The following is a 16,454-nucleotide window of genomic DNA, read 5'->3' on the forward strand; positions in this document are numbered from 1 at the left end:
GTCTGACATCAAGGAGCTTTCGGGGCTTAAGATGGACTAGGATCTTGTGACTTCTTAACATCCAACATTTCAAACTCTTCCTCACATTGTTCCTCCTACACTCTCAGTCTGATTTGGTGGGTCCTTTAAAGTCTGATGAAGTTAGCAGCTTCCTCTGTTGTTTGATTTTTGTTTTGTTTTGTTTTAGCGGTTTAGTAGCAGATGGAAAAAAAGCCAGGAGGATGAGGTTTTGCTTCCACCTCCGTGCATGGAAGCCCAATGCTTACCAAAGCAATCTGCAATTAAAAAAAAACACCTGTAGCATTAAAAAAAACAGGAAATTCTACCTGGGCCATGGTTTCCAAAGTGTCAGGGATGTGTGACCACAGGGGAGAGGACACCTAACCATCCTTTGTCATGTCACCTGTTTGGCATCTTCTGAATAGCAATCTTACTCCTCATTGGTGATTCGGCTGCTTTTTAGTGTGTTCTAAAAATTCATCCAGAGGTTGGCTAAGCTGGATGGTCAGGACTGCCAACATGCTACATTATGTATTGTGTGATGTTAACCTGCCATGTTTAACAGGGAGGGACAATTGTGGAGTGGGATAAGTGTGGGGGGGTGTTAACATGAGAGGTATCAAAACTAAGCATTGGACGGTGCCATGAGAGCCGCCAGCCATTACAAGGTCACACTGAGGCAGCGGCAGAGGTGAAATTCAGCCGGTTCTGACAGGTTCTGGAGAACCAGTAGTGGAAATTTTGAATAGTTTGGAGAACGGGCAAACACCACCTCTGGCTGTCCCCAGAGTGGGGTGGGAATGGGGATTTTGCAGTATCCTTCTCCTGCCACGCCCATCAAGCCACATCAACAGAACCAGTAGTACAAAAATTTGAATTTCACCACTGGGCAGAATTTCAGAATTCTGGGAGTTGAAGTCCAGAAGTCTTAAAGTTGCCAAGGTTGGAGACCCCTGTACTAAGGAATACAGAACTAGTCAGCTGGCAAAGACAGGGACTGTTACCCAAACAAATTGCTAGCATGTAATTGGACACTTGTTGATAACTGGGGAGGTGGGGGGGAAACAAGGGAAACCAAGGCAAGATAAGAGCAGAAAATGAGAGAGAGAGAGAGAGAGAGAGAGAGAGAGGGAGGGAGGGAGGGAGGGAGGGAGAGAAATTTGGAAAAAACAGGGAAAAGATTAAAGTGCTTCCAATAAAGGAGAACATTGGTTGAATGAGGAGTTCTTGTTCTCTGAGCTTGGTTGTTTTCTTGCAGACGATTCATTACCCAGCCTAGTAACATTATCAGTGCTAGTCCTATCACTAGCAAATATGGTGTTATCTAGTTGTAGGAACTGGGTATGTCTAGTCTAGTGAAAAGAGGGAGTAGGAGTGAGATGATAGCAGTCTTCCAATATTTAAGGGGTGCCCCAAAGAAGAGCGAGTCAAGCTATTCTCCAAACCACCTGAAGGCAGGACAAGAAACTGTCTGACAGAGAGAAAGATCAAAGGAACAGCCAGATGGCATTCTCTGACTAATTAGTTTTGTTTCTCTGAAGACCTACCAAGATTTTTTTTTCTTATCAACTTTTAAAAGCTGTAAAAGCCTCCTTGTTAATATAGAGACATTCTAAACAGAGATGAATCTGAATTGTTTCATTACAATGCTAATCTTTTGAAACTTGCTTTGTTACAATGTTCTTTTCTGAAACCTTTTGAAAAACTTCTAAGAACAAATAAAGGGGGGACCTAATACTTTCTTCTCTCGCAAGCTACATAACGGGCCAGCAGAGTTTGAATAATTGTTGAATAATTGTTTGAAGAAAAGAAATAATGGCATCAAAATCAAAGTCGGGGAGACGTCCTTTTAGGAATACACCTCACGCACTTGGCACAAAGTTGCAGCTTTCACCCTCTACGCCCCCTACTGGAGATTTATTAACGAAAGAATTTTTTTTGAGACTCTTAGAGAATTTAGAGAGGAGATAAAGAAACTTAATGCAGACTTATGTGATAAGCTTGATACTAGGATTGCCAAAACAAAGGACGATATGGTGGGACTTGTAACTGTATTGACAGAATATGTTGCTGGAATGGAAGATAAGCTAGAGGTTCTTGAGGAAGCCAACACTAACTTGACATCCAAAATTGAAGTGATGCAACAAAAAGTTGAAAACGCAGAAAAACAAATTGTTATGATACACTACAAACAGATGGAGCTTGCATTAAGAGTCAGGGGGCTGCGTGAAAACGAACAGGAGAATTTGAAGCAGATTTTCTCAGAGGCCTTTAATCGTCTGGTGGGAAGACTGGGGATCAACTTTGACTGGCAGATCAAAAAAATTTATCGCATTAACTCTTGGGCGGCAAAACAGCGACAACTTCCTCGAGATGTAATTATATATTTTACTACAAGAGAGTCTAGAAACGTGATACTACAAGAGTCTTATAATACCAGGCTACAAATTGGCGGACAGGACTTGATCGTCTTGAAAGAAATACCACCCCAAATGCTAAGAGCCAGGAGAGATTATGCTTTTCTAGTGGAAGAACTCAGAAACCGTCAGATACAGTATAGATGGGATGTGCCATTTGGTATTATAATTACATTTGATAAGCAAAAATATCGTCTCAACTCTGTATGGGAAGCCCGAGATTTCTATCACAAGACCCTGAAGGTGGGACACCCTGAATCATCTGGATCTGGAGAAAGATTACGAGAAGGACAAAATAAACAGCAAATCACACAACTACCAGACAGAAAGCACCATTTCCTCCTTCCGGAAGGGCAAGGGACCAGAGAACAAGGACCTAGCCGTACGACTACCAGACGAATGGGAAAACAAGGCAGATTGCAACAACCTCAATAATCATCGGCCATTGATCAAGGAGTTATGTCTGAACTCTTTACAGAAGAGAAAGAAAATATTTTACTATTTCAAACAGTTCAAGAACGATATAACTTGTCTGCAAGAAATTCATATTAAATTAACTGGTCCAAAATATCTGTTCAACCTCGAACTTGGTCAATATTTTGTGACTTCTGCTACGCAAAAGAAAAATGGTATAGTTGTATACTTAAGAAAAGACATTAAGGCTGAGTGAACTGAAGCAGATCCCTTTGGAAGATATATCGCATTAGACCTAATTCTAGAAGGGAAAAAGACTTGATGGACAACTTTGAATTTTATACAAATCACTAATGATTTATCTTCTAGGGTGAAGAAGACAAAGATTGCGGCGAGGGTTCTCTTGGATCATAACCCAGTCTAGACAGAATTGGGAAGGGTAGTGCAGGCAAGAAGGTCTTGGAGGTCGAATGGGAGTTTATTTTGATATGAAAAGTATATTAATGATTGTTAAAAATTGCTATCTGAATACTTTGTTCTGAATATGAATAAGGGTATATTCAGGGAATTTGTAGGAGTTGTAAGTAAAGCATATATGAGAGGAGTACTGATGAATACAAAAAAAATGTATAGACAGAAACAAGGGTAAAAACGAAAAGAGTTGGAAGAGGATACCAAAAGAAAAATTTGAAATGTATCTAAATTGTGTTATAGAGGAAGGAGGCACAAAGGGGACAAAATTAAGGGTTTAGAAACAGACAGATACTTAGATAAAGAGATAAGGCCCCTAGCTAGAGAAGAGTACAGGCAAAAGCTGAATCAACAAATAACTTCTGGGGAAATCCTGCAGGTAATCAAACAATTAAGATTAGGAACAATGTAAACTGCTTAAAGTTTGTGTAATGGTAAGAAGCTGAACTCAATGCAGAGATTTTACTGACTTTTTTTCTTCTCTTTCTTTTTTCTTTCCCCCCTTTTTTTTGTTTCTTTATTATTTTTTCCCAACTTTCTTGGTTTTAATACATCTTAGATTGTGTTTGATAAAAAGCTATACCGTGTATGGGCTCTGGGAAGTTGGGAGGGGGGAAGGGAGGTGGGGTCATAGGGGGGAGAGGGGGGAAATATAGTATGTGCCAGATTTTAAAGTAACATGATTGCACTTGTATACTGTTGCTTTTTTAAATTTTAGTATAAAAATGAGAAGCTGAATATATCGATAGATAGTAGAAATACACCGAAGCGAGGAGTAGAGGGAAAGAAGAGGGAGAGGTAGAGAGGGTGGGAGAGAGGATGGGAAGGAGGGGGAGATGGAAGGGAGGGGGAGAGAGGAGTGACAGAGGGGGAGGGGAAGTAGGAGAGGGGAATGTTGGAGGGGAGAAAGGAAAGTTGGAGGGGGGGTAAGAAAGGGTGTATGGAGGGTTGAAGTGGTATATTGGTTTTGTATTTTGGGGAGTACAAGGATCGCTGTGTTTATTGCCCAATGTTATATGGCCCCAATCATGCACAGTATATATGTGACTGTATGAAATAAAAATGAAAAATGAAAATAAAACATTTGAAAATTGTAAAAAAAAAAAAAGAAAAAAAAAAGAAGCAATGGGTGGAAATTAGTCAAGGAAAGAATCAATCTAGATTCTTAGGAGAAACTTCCTAACAGTGAGAACAATTACGCAGTGGAATAGAAGTTGCCTTCAAAAGTTGTAGGTGCTTCATCACTGGAGGCCTGAAATGGTATAGGGTCCCCTGCTTGAGAAGTGGGTTGGACTAGAAGACCTCCAAGGTCCCTTCCAACTCTGTTGTTCTCTTAATAAAACCTCTGCAAAAACAAAGAACAACCAAGCTCAGAGAGCACTTAAGGACCCTTCATTAAAATGCTTGGAATCTTAACAGTTTTAAGATGAGATCTCTGGGGAGCTGTCCCAACAAAGTGATCCATCCAAGGGACCTTTCTCCGACTCTTCAGTCCAGGATCGATCCATCTGCAAATACAACCCTCGCTAGCTCTGATTCTGCTGGCATTTTAAGATCAGCCAAACCTGGCTACCTGCTGCCACCTAGACCTCACTTTAATATTTGTACCTTCATCCGACCAAGTTATTCCATCGCTTTTTTCCCCCTTTGCCATTGCCTCTCTTTGGAAGCAGACCCTGGAATTCAAATCCAGGAATCCAGGATTATTTTTGAGCCATCCCATTGATGCAGTAATAATTTCTCAAAAATGTCTTTTGCAACATCTGTCTTTTGTTCTGCTTTGGAGGCTTCCCTGAGCGAAATTGGCCCTTCCGGAGAAATGCTGGGAATCTTTGCAGGGAATAATCCAAAGGGCTGCAGAGTAACTGGTGTGTGTGTTTGTGTGTGTGTGTGTGTGTGTGGATTTTGTGTACAATTGTCATCATTTATGCAGAAAGGGGCAAGAGAGGGGTGGGCTTCTTATGGCATTACTGCCGGTTCGGTGCGTGCACGATTTTGCGTGCGCGATTTTGCACGTGCTCGCTTTGGTCGCCCCTGCGCTCCGCATGCATGCGTACTTGCCTATAAATAGGTCTGTGCATGCGCAGAATATTTAAAAAGCTGAAAAAAGATGTTGTGGTGACCGGGGAATTGGTTCAGGGGCATGGCGAGCATGCCGACCCTACCAGTTCGGAGACTGTAGCAAGAAACATCCTTCAGGGTTCAGTTCCAAGTGGGGGAAAAGACACTGGAAACATGGAGGCTGCTTGGAAAGATGGTTTAATGGTGGACAGGATCACATGGCTTGAGCTCCTGAACAGAAAAGGGGGCTCACATGCTTCCAGATGTTGGGTGAAGAAGATGAGAGAGAAGAAGGGGCTTGCTGGGTTTTTTATACTCTGTTCGGCCCCACCTCTCTGTTTCCTGTTCCTGTGTAAGAAATCTGATTGGTGGTCAGACTCCCATGCGGCCATGCAGGGTCAACTCTGCAGGCTGTGTTTTGAGTCCAGCTTTGGTTGAGCATCGCTTCTTCCCAGGTGCCCTGTGGTGAGATGGGTAAAGGGCTAATACTATCATACCTTAATCCCATCACTCTGGAGCGGAAGGGGGAGATCTTTGTTATGTAGAATAGACTGACTCAGGCCTTTTAATAGCCCATTGACAAAGGTAGGGGCTATTAAGAGTGAGTCTGTTTCCTGCCTAAAAACATGTTCCTCCATTTCTGATCTAGGGAAATATAATATTCTGGCATTTCAATATTTCCCAGGATATTTCATTTTTCTAAGGGAGGTGTGTGTGTGTGTATGTGCTAACTTCCTACACACCAAACCGGTGCGCATTGGTAAGAACCCACCACTGGGGCAAGACTTCCTTTCCATCCCAGACTTCCTACCTGGAAGGAGGGGGGGGGCGCTGAGAATTGTACAAATGGGCGTGTCAAAATTAGAGAACAGCAACCAAACAAGACAGGGATAATTATCCACGGATAATTAAGACTGAAGGGAAAAAAACAAACCAATTGCAACCAGCCTGATTTCCATTGAGGGCTTGTAAGCTGTGTGGGTTCAGAAAGAGGGCTGAGAAAGTATCTACAGACCCCACACATCCTGGACACAAACTGTTCCAACTTCTCCCTTCGGGATGCCGCTGTAGGGCATTGCACGCCAAGACAACTAGACACAAGGAGAGTTTTTTCCCCCTGCTGCCATCCCTCTGTTGAACACCTAATTCCCACAGTGCCCTAAGGCAGTGTTTCTCAACCTTGGCAACTTGAAGATGTCCGGACTTCAACTCCCAGAATTCCCCAGCCAGCATTCGCTGGCTGGGGAATTCTAGGAGTTGAAGTCCAGACAACTTCAAGTTGCTAAGGTTGAGAAACACTGCCCTAAGGATATTTACCCATGTAGCAGGGCTGTGTGGCTATTATCCTTCTCATTTTTTCCCCACCACCTTCTATTTTTGATATCATTATGATGATGATTACTCTGTACACTGCAGGCACCCTGAGAGCTTCTGCACCAGAGACAAATTTCTTATGTGTTTAATCACACTTGGCCAATAAAGAATTCAATACTTATTCGTATATTCTTATTCTTTCTTTCTTACTTTTTATTCTTATTCTTATATTCTTATTTTTTATTTATTCTTATTTTTACAGTTCTTATAATCTTATTCTTATATTTTTATTCTTTATTTTTTATTCTTATTTTCATTATATTATTTTCTTATTTTTATTCCGTTTAACTTATTCTTATATTCATATTCTTTTATTCTTATTTTCATTCTTATTCTTTCTTATTTTTATTCTTATTCTTTTCAATTTATTCTTATTCTTTTATTCTTATTCTTTTCAACATTCTTATACTTATTTTTATTCTTATTCTTATTTGTATTCTTTTAGTCTTATTCGTATTTTTACATTCTTATTCTTTCTTATTCTTATTTTTATTCTTTTAAACTTATTCTTATATTCTTATTATTTTTTCTTGTTTTTATTCTTATAGTCATATTCTTTTATTCTTTTTTCATTCTTATTCTTATATTATTATTTTTATTCTTTTCAATTTATTCTCATTCTTTTATTCTTATTCTTTCTTATTCTTATATTCGTATTCCTACTTTATATTCTTCTTCTTATTTCTTCTTCTTCTTCTATCCTTATTCTAAAGGGAGGGGCTCCGCCTGGGCACTGGGAAGGCTGGAGGGGGAATTCTGAGAGTTGAAGTCTATCCTTGTTAAAGCATCCGAATTTGAAAAGCGCCGATTTTAAATGAAAAAAACAAAAAACCCATCCAGGCTCAGCGGCTCCGGAGGAAGCTCCCGGGGAAAGAAGCAGCCAAAGATTAAAAGGAGAAGATAGGGGGGAAAAAAGAGAAAGACAGCTGAGCAGGTTCCACCGAGATTTGAACTCGGATCGCTGGATTCAGAGTCCAGAGTGCTAACCATTACACCATGGAACCACAGCGCCACCAGGGCCGTCAGGAGCCCGTAGAAAAGCCGCCCTGGCAGAGGTTTCCTTTGCTACCTAGCAAGAGAGCGGCAGGGCTTTTGGGGTGGGGGTTTAAAGGACTACCGAGCATGCACAGAGGGCAGAAAGGAGAAGGGGGGGAGAGGGAAAAAAGGGAGGGGGGAAACCGCTGCTGCTGCCTTTGGGGCGAAAAAGGAATTCTGCGCATGCTCTGTGGCACCGAGGGCGAATTGCAACCAGACTCAAAGGGAAAAAAAAATCTAAGGGGCGGGGGTGGGTGGGAAGAAGGCGGCACTCTGTACATGCTCAGGGGCCTAGCCCCTTTGCAAACCCCGCCTCTCTCCTCCACCTTCATTTTATTTTTTTTTATTTTTTTTCCAGTTCCACCAATTTTCTCATTCAAGGCTGCAACGAGCCGGCCGACCGGCGGGGGGCAGCAAACAGCAGTTCTGCCTCTCAGTGGCTAGCCAGATGCGGGAAGGCTCCTCTTTCCCCCACCCCGCCCTGACAGATCAAAATCAGAGAGTCCTCCCACTTCCGGCTCCGACTCACAGGTGACACTTCCGGCACTTCCTTAATGAACCGGAAACTAGAGGCGGGCGGGGGCTACATCCTCTCCCCCGCGTCTCTCTGGCGCTCTTCTTTCTTCCTTCGGCATCGGAAGAGCTCCCCCCCCACGGAGGGCGTAACCCCAGAAGCGCTTGGAGCATTGCCCGGAAGTTGTCGTCGGTGGGCGGAGAGAAGAGCGCGCGAGGCCGGTCAGGGGGCGGAACCGGAGCGTCACTGGTCTGGAGGCGGAGGGAGCGGCGGCTGCTGCAGGGAGCGGCCCCTTGGCTCTGCCTGCGCTTCCTTCTTCGCTCAGAGGCCGCCATCACCGCCATGGGGGGCTCTCGCGACGACGAGTACGATTATCTCTTCAAAGGTGGGCTCCGAAGCGCGACCCCCGCCCACCCTGTGGGGGGAAAGTCCGACCGGAGCCTCCAGCCGGGCGGACAGCCTCCCTGGCGGGGCGGGCGCTCCTCTCCGGCCTGCCTGAGTCGCGGTGGGGGATGGGGGGCGGGCAAAACGAGGGTCTCGGGGGAACCCTCCGCCCTGGTCCCACCTTTTCTTTCTCTCAGGGGGGTCTCCCACGGGAGGGGGCGTCCGAAGCGGCCCCTCGTGACCTTGGCCCCGTTTGACCTTTCCGCCCGTCCTGCCTCGCGGGGCGGTTGTGCAGAGGAAGGAGGGGGGGATCGCCCTTCCCGAGCGGAGTCTCTGTATTGGAGGTGGGGGTGAAATGAACTGTGAAAGCAGCCCCAGTTCTCTCTGCTAGGCGCAATCCTGAGTGGGAGGGGGGGCTCTCCTTCCCCTTGAACCCCTGATGGGAGCCCCCTCCCCTCTATTCTCTACTTTTTTTCCTGGCCAGGGTCTCGGCATCTACTTGCCAGCTCTGCCAATCTTAGGCCTGTGGTTCCCATCCTTTTTTGGGGGGGCCGTGCCCCACCTAAGCATCTCTAAAATCCTGATCTCCCCCCCCCCCAGACATAATTGTTACTTAAAAATTGAACTCTACTCAGCGAGGAAGCCTAAAAGCCCATTAACTTGGTTTAAACAAGGTTCAGATTGCCCCCCCCCAATTAAAAATCAAATCCCCCCCCGTGGGGCGTGGGTTCACACGTTGGGCACCATTGGTCTAGGCAGAATCTGAATTCTCCCCATATTCATTCATTCCCTTGTTCTGGCTTTTCTGGAGAGGTGGGGGGAGATGCAGATGGGGAGGGGCTGCAGAGGCTATGGGTGCCCCACCTGCATAGGTTTTGGGAGGGGGCTGGATTTCGGGGGGGGGTCATTGGGGGTCTCTTCTCCACCCCAAGATCCTTTGAGACCCCTTCCTTGTCAGAAGGCCCAGTAGGATGGAGGGGTGCTTCACCCTTTTTTTGCCCCCAATTAGCCAGGGCGAAATAATCCATTTCAGCATCTTTCTCATTTCCAGCCTTTAAAAAAAAACCTTTGCGTTGTAAAAAACAAAAACCTGGAAGTGAACCTTGAACTCAAGACCAACTTTTCTCTTCTGCAGTGCAAAAAAATGACCTCATTTTAAAGAAAGTCCTCTGAGAAAGGTTGAATTCCTGGAGGAAATTATTACCTAGTATGCTGTGTAAAAATGGTTAGGAACAGATTTTCTTTTTTAGCATCCTTACCCCATTTATTTCTACCAATATGCAGGCAATCTGCTAGTCAGAGACAATTCACTTAATTCTAGCCAAACTTGTTTTTTAAAAAAGGCATTTGATTCAGGTGGAGAAAAGAAAAGAAGGGAGTAAACCAGTCAAATTAATAAATTCTAAACCTCCTTTTGGCTTTTCCCCCATTTGTGTTTCCTCCCCCACCCTCCTAATAATAAGGTTCTACATTCTGAATATGCCAGTTTATTGCCTTTTCTCCAGAATTGTCTTTCCTAGCAAGGCACAATAGTTGAATAAGGGCCAGGCAGCTCAGGGATGGGCAGGGTGGCACAAAGCATTGGCAGCAAAGGAAGTTGTCAGGTGTAACAGGAATGTCTTGTTATTATAGAATTGTTTAGCATTATTGTTTCTTTTGCTTTTTATTTGTATTGTTTTTCAGTGCTCCAAAGGGTGTCTTGTTATTATTGCCCCAGTACTTACTTTGTTTCTTAGAGGTTTGTGGGTACAGCAAAGATCAAATTCTTAGTAAGCTTTCTCTTGGTTGCCAGCTCTTCTAAGCACTCCTTTGATGTGAGGATCCAAACTGTTAACTTTGTTATAGTTTTTATCCGAATGATTGCTGCAATCGTTTGTTAAGAGATATTTGCAGGGTTGTGGCTTGACTTTTGTTCCAAATGTGTTGGGGATGGTAGTTTCCTGATTCGGACAAATAAAAGTTTACTTGCCCTGTTTTTTTGTTTTTTTTAACTTTCAAGAAAATCTTTTTTTGAAAAGCAAATTCCCATTCTGAGAATAAGCCATTATTGCCTTGGCTATGGGTTTTAAAAAGTATAATTTTCAACTCTTCTTTGGGTGTTTCATCTACATGTTTTTGCTTCCCCAATTTTTGTGGCCCTTTGAAATAGAGGAAGTGGTTGCCAAAGCGGTAAGGCTTTTCAATCTGGAGGTTAGTGATTTAATATATTAATGAGGTTTGTTTTAAATGCATGAACTTGCAGGTTTATTTTGCATCTTTGAGGGGTGGCTGGAAAGAGAAAGCTAGCTTTGGAACCTGAGATTTCTTTTTAAAATGTATTGCATACCTTTTACAGTTAACGTGCATTTATTTTTAAGGGTAAGTTGGATTCCCTTTAAAATATATTCTTCCCAAGTAGCAGTAGATCAGGGGTGTCAAACTCAAGGCCTGTGGGTCAGATCTGGCCGGCCTTTGAAACAGTGATGGACCAGCCTGTGAAAACGGAGCTCAGGAGGGCAATGTGCGGTCCTTACGGGCTCCATTTTCAGCCACGACAGCCTCCTGCAACCCTCTGCCAGGGAAAACGGCGCTTGGGTCGGCTGTGTGCGGCCCATTCGAGCTCCGTTTTCACTGGCAGAGGGCTGCAGGAGGCTGTCACGGCAAAAATGAATCCCAATCGATGAATGGGATTGAGCTGGCCAGGCCCCCTGAGGTGAAACACAACCCTGATGTGGCCCTCAATGAAATCAATATGGAATAGACATATTCTCCCTTGGGCTCTTCCATCCTCCTTGTTTTGGGATAGCCATTTCATGAATTGATTAGATTCCCTTTAGTTGATAGTCGTAGCCCCCAGAAGTTATGCTCCCACTGACCCACAAAACTCTGGACCTTTGGAATGCCAAACCCTGATCTGTGCAGGTCACAGAGGAAGGCGATGTGGGTTGCCTGGTTCTGATTCTGCCACTGGCCTCATTTCCCTTCCTGTTGTTTCTGCCTAAATTCATTTGATGGACTGTCCTCCTTTGGGATCGGTGTACATTCTTCCCAGGTTGCTTACTCAGCTTTCTGATAGTGGACAGGATGTGCTGGGGAAGGGCCATACTTGTCTGCTGAGATAACGGGCATTTCATTATGAAAAGGAAGTATTGCACACAGCTCTGCAGCCAGCTCTTTTAGAAGTAAAGGTGAGGAAAGTGGAAACAGACACTGGGCTCATTTCCTAGGATTTAGAACTGGGTTTCCTTTTGATCAGGCCTTCCCAGTTGGAGAATCACCTTCGCAGTGAACTCAAGTTCCTTTTCAGTCCCAGGTCAGGTGTAGAACATCTGCCCGATGATGCCGATTATAGTTAACATCTTCCAAGACCAAGGAAGAAGAATTAGCCTTGTCACATTATTCTCATACTGACTCACATATTGGAAATGCCTCTAAGTGCTTTCCTATATTATTTTTCAGATCATTTTGGCCTGCATGACATGAATATCATTTGAATTTCAAACAACCCCCTGGTAATACTGGTATTCGTTCGTTCACTCCATTTATATCCATGACATCTTGAGTGTTATTAATTTACACCCCACCTTTATTTATTTATTACAAATCAGGCAGCAAACACGCACCATATACTTTCCTCCATATACTTTCTACGTAGCAATAATCACCATATGGATTGGGCTGAAAAAGAGGGACTGGCCCAAAGTTTCCCAGCTGGCTTTCATGCTAAGGCAAGTCTTGAACTCATGTCTCTTCCTTCGTAGCTTGGTGCCTCGTGATACTTTACCAATATCATAAATTTTAAAAATCATCAATCAGCATTTAAAACATCCACACTTACAATAACCTAACAGTCTTAACTAATGTAAGGACTACAAACATAAAATAGAATTGAAACAGTATGACTTTAATCAAATACAGGTAATCCTTGACTTGCAGCCATTCGTTTAGTGACTGTTTAAAGTTACAATGGCACTGAAAAAAATGTCTGTGTTTCACACTTATGACCTTGGGAGCAGCATGCCCATGGTCATGTGACCAGAATCGGATGCTTGGCAACTGTTTCATATTTATGACGGTTGCAGTGTCCCAGAGGCATGTGATCAGCTTTTGCGACTTTCTGACACGCAAACTCAATGGGGAAGCCATTGTCTGCAAGGAATATAAATCCTTCCATTCCCCCACTGTTCTGACCCCCTCCTCCGTCCAGTAACGAAAGCAGAGACAAGCTTAACTAGAATGTACTTTTAATAGCAAGAAGCCACAATCTCGGTGGTTGAAAGCCAAGCAAAGAAACAGATAAGGACCTTGGCAGCAAGTCCGACAAACCTTGGCAATTCAGACAAATCTTGGCAGCAATCCAGCCTGCCAAGTTAGTTACGTTCTCTTTAGTCAAGCCAATGCATTGACTTCTGCAAGAGAGGCGTGTCACAAGCAGTCTTTTTTATAGTATTGAGAGGAGCCTAATGACCACCAGCTGAGTGCAATTGCCTCCTGTAATTGCGTAATTGCGCCTGACGCTGAGTAGCTCTTCGACGGCGTGCATCCAGGAAGAACTCACTGCTGGTTTCTGGATCACTCTCCCTTGTCTCCTCCCCGCTGGTCCAAGGCTCAGGCGTCACCTGGTGGCCAACCAGTCTCTCTGTGCCCTGCTCAGAGTCAGAACCCTGTCCAAGGTCCTCCACATCCTCCAGGGCCGATTCATAGGACCCCTCGCTATCGGAGTCTGGTGGCAGCTCCAATGGCTCCTGCTGGGCCACAACACCCCACCATCCTGTCAGAGCTGAAGAAGCTTCTTGGATGAGAAGTGAAATGTCTTCAAAAGAAAAAACAAGAAAATCCAATTGCCTCCTGAAAAAAAAAGCACCTTTGGGATAGCCATGACCTGGATGACTGAGAATCTCTACAGACCTTTAGCTACACAATTTGGGATGAAGACCCTTCGAATGGTGTGGGAGTAGAAATGTATTTCCAGGAAAAAAAATTGCAGACTACAGGAACCATTTGAACTACTCCGGTGATCCTGAGGACACAGATAATCCTCCAAGTGGCCTTAATGACTCTAAAAGGATGCAAATGACCAGCTGTCTGCAAGGAATATAAATCCTTCCATTTCCCCACCATCCTGTCAGAGCTGAAGCAGCTTCTTGGATGAGAAGCAAAACATCTTCAAAGAAAAAACAAGAAAGTCCAGTGGCCTCGTGAAAAAAGCACCTTTGGGATAACCATGACCTTGGATGACGGAGAATCTCTCTACAGACTTAATGGGGAAGCCAGGTTCACTTAACAACTGTGTTACTAACTTAACAACCACAGTGATTCATTCACTTAACAACTGTGGCAAGAAAGATTGTAAAGCTCACTTAACTATCTTGCTTAGCAGTAGAAATTTTGGACTTAACGGGGGTCGAAAGCCGAAGAGCACTTTTAAGAAAAGTTTACATAGCAAGTTCAAACGATGAAAGCCTTGCTCATGTGCCATGAAACGTTGCTTTCTGGGAAAGTAGCTTTATTTCCATCATGCAAATTGGGAAGAGAAATAGTATCACTCCGTTGCCATAATAATGGCAGAATTTTGGTGCAACAAATGTGCTACTGGAGCTTGTTAGGTTGAATGTATTGGCTTTTCCTGCTACAAGTGATTAAACGAACTGGAGATGCCCTGTCTTAAAAGTTGCCCAATGTGGAAAAACCTGATCTAGAACTTCAGTATTTCTCAAGCTTTGCCACTTTAGGATGTATGGATGTATGGACCAATGCCCCAAATTCCCCAGCCATCAAGTTCGCCCATCTTAAAGTGGCCAAGTTGAGAAACTTTTGCTTTAGACTAGGGGTCCCCAAACTTGGCAACTTTAAGACATGTGGACTTCAACTCCCAGAATTCTCCAGCCAGCTCTGCTGGGAGTTACAGTCGTTTGAAAACCAAAAGGCTAAAGTCACTTATATGCAATATGTTCTTATGGACTTATAATCTCAACACTCATGACTTGGAAGGCTAAAGATTGGAGGTGGGATGAGGAAAAGTACCGTATTTCTCCATAGTGAGGGGATGAGTATCCAGGATTGTTGACCTTATCCTCTTGTTGATTGGACTGAGTCAGATACGCTCTTGGTATACGCCCTTGGTCCACAGGCACCACCCAGTTATCGATTCAGTCCCTCAACTGGACGGTTTGCCATCCTGGCTCTCCGATAAATTTGAAGATATTTGAAGAAAAGAAAAAATTCAATTGTCTCCCTACCGCAGCAGCCACATGCGAGCTGGAAGCTCCCTAAGCTGCGAGGGATTGCCAAAAGCCCCCCCTTCCCCCCCCCTGGGACAGCACGCTGCCCAGGCCTCTGAGTGAGACAAGCATCACTCAGAAAAGAAATCTGCTGGGCAAGCAGGAGACAAAGGGTACAAGCCTTCCAAAGGCAAGCCCTCTCGCGGAGGCTCCAGCAGCGCCAGAGCACTCCAGCAGGAGAGCTTCCCACAAGAGTCGAGCGGTGAGCCGTGGCTGATTAAAACGCCCCGGAGTGCCTGCGCTGGTAGCGATCACCAGAGAACAAGGTGAGAGCCGGAGAGGCTCAGAAAGAGCTGCGGGAGGCAGGGGGAGGCGAGAGAGAGAGCCCCCAGCAAGCCGCTTGGCAGCCTACAAAGGCACAAGCCATTTCCATGTGCTCCAGCAAAGAGGAGCTTTTTGAATTTGGAGCCGGGGCCATTTTTGAAACCATGTGGCCAAAATGGCAGCCCCCAGCAGCTCAGAGGAGGCCGGTAGGAGCCGAGCTCTCAGCCCTGCAGCAGCAACCACCAGAGGCATGGAGGAGCCCTTAAAAAGATTAGAGACCATCGCAGAGGCATTAGCCAAGGACGGGGGAGGCAAGCAAAGGCCAAAAGGAGGCATATCTCCATCAAGGGGACTAAAGAGGCAGGCTGTGGATCAATCCCCCCCCCCCAAAGCCTACCTCCAAGTATGAAAGGCAGAGGCATCTGCCACAAGGCCAGCAGCAGGAACCTGAGGAATGATTACCAGGTTTCTCTTCATCTGGCATGGCTGCAGAAGGGGACCCCTCCCTCCAGGTGAGGATTCCCTTTGGCTTTGTCATCCTGTGTTCCGGCAACCTTGCTATCACGATTTATGCAAGCGCTAGTCAATCCTTTTCTGAGTGCCTGACTAGCCGGAGAAGCCCAGACAGGGCAACGAGGCTCAGATAATTGCTGAGGCTTCCCCTTTAAAGAAGGTCTTCCCTTTAAGGAAAAACTTCTCCTTTAAGGACAAGAAAGGAAAACAGTGCAGGGGGGGGCAAGAAGACTCTCAATGATCTGCTGTTAACAGCAGGAGGCCACAGGTGAGAGCGGCAGCTCTTAGTAGCACAAGCCATTTTTTCAAAGTCCTGAGGGCAGGGCTATTGTATTTGCCCCGCAGAGCCATTTGAAAAGAAGGGGGAGGAGAGCCCCCGCATGGCCCAAGATGGCGGCCCCACGTGGCCCAAGATGGCGGCCCCCTGCAGCTCGGAGGACACAGGCACAGAAGAGCCTCCAATCAGGTTAGAGATTACCCCTGAAGGTCCATCCAAGGGTGGGGGCAACTAGGCAAAGAGCAGAATACAATTCAATACAATACAATAGCAGAGTTGGAAGGAACCTTGGAGATCTTCTAGTCCAAACTCCTGCCTAGGCAGGAAACCCTATACCGTTTCAGACAAAGGGCTATCCAACATCTTTTTAAAGAAACTTCTAGTGTTGGGGCATTCTCAACTTCTGGAGGCAAGCTGTTCCACTTATTAATTGTCCTTACTCTCAGGAAATTAGTATCGACTGCAATCTT

The 16,454-nt window shown here is 44.9% G+C and overlaps 1 protein-coding gene and 1 non-coding gene across 2 annotated transcripts in view; one reads left to right on the forward strand and one right to left on the reverse strand.

The window, feature by feature from the left end:
- Nucleotides 1-7,669: 7,669 nt before the first annotated feature.
- TRNAQ-CUG (transfer RNA glutamine (anticodon CUG)) lies at nt 7,670-7,741 on the reverse strand. The gene has a single exon. It is a non-coding gene; the product is annotated as a tRNA-Gln (tRNA).
- Nucleotides 7,742-8,513: 772 nt separating this feature from the next.
- The window catches only part of RAB11A (RAB11A, member RAS oncogene family), a 36,537-nt gene continuing 28,596 nt past the window's right edge, over nt 8,514-16,454 (forward strand). The window contains exon 1 of the mRNA XM_014052096.2: nt 8,514-8,671. Within this exon, the coding sequence (XP_013907571.1) occupies nt 8,629-8,671 (43 nt within the window). The 5' untranslated portion in view covers nt 8,514-8,628. The remainder of the gene's footprint in view (nt 8,672-16,454) is intronic.

This window comes from Thamnophis sirtalis, unplaced genomic scaffold (assembly GCF_051295495.1).
Source record: "Thamnophis sirtalis isolate CommonGarterSnake01/CBP01778 unplaced genomic scaffold, rThaSir2_p1.2 scaffold_2, whole genome shotgun sequence".
NCBI classification, from domain to species: domain Eukaryota; kingdom Metazoa; phylum Chordata; class Lepidosauria; order Squamata; family Natricidae; genus Thamnophis; species Thamnophis sirtalis.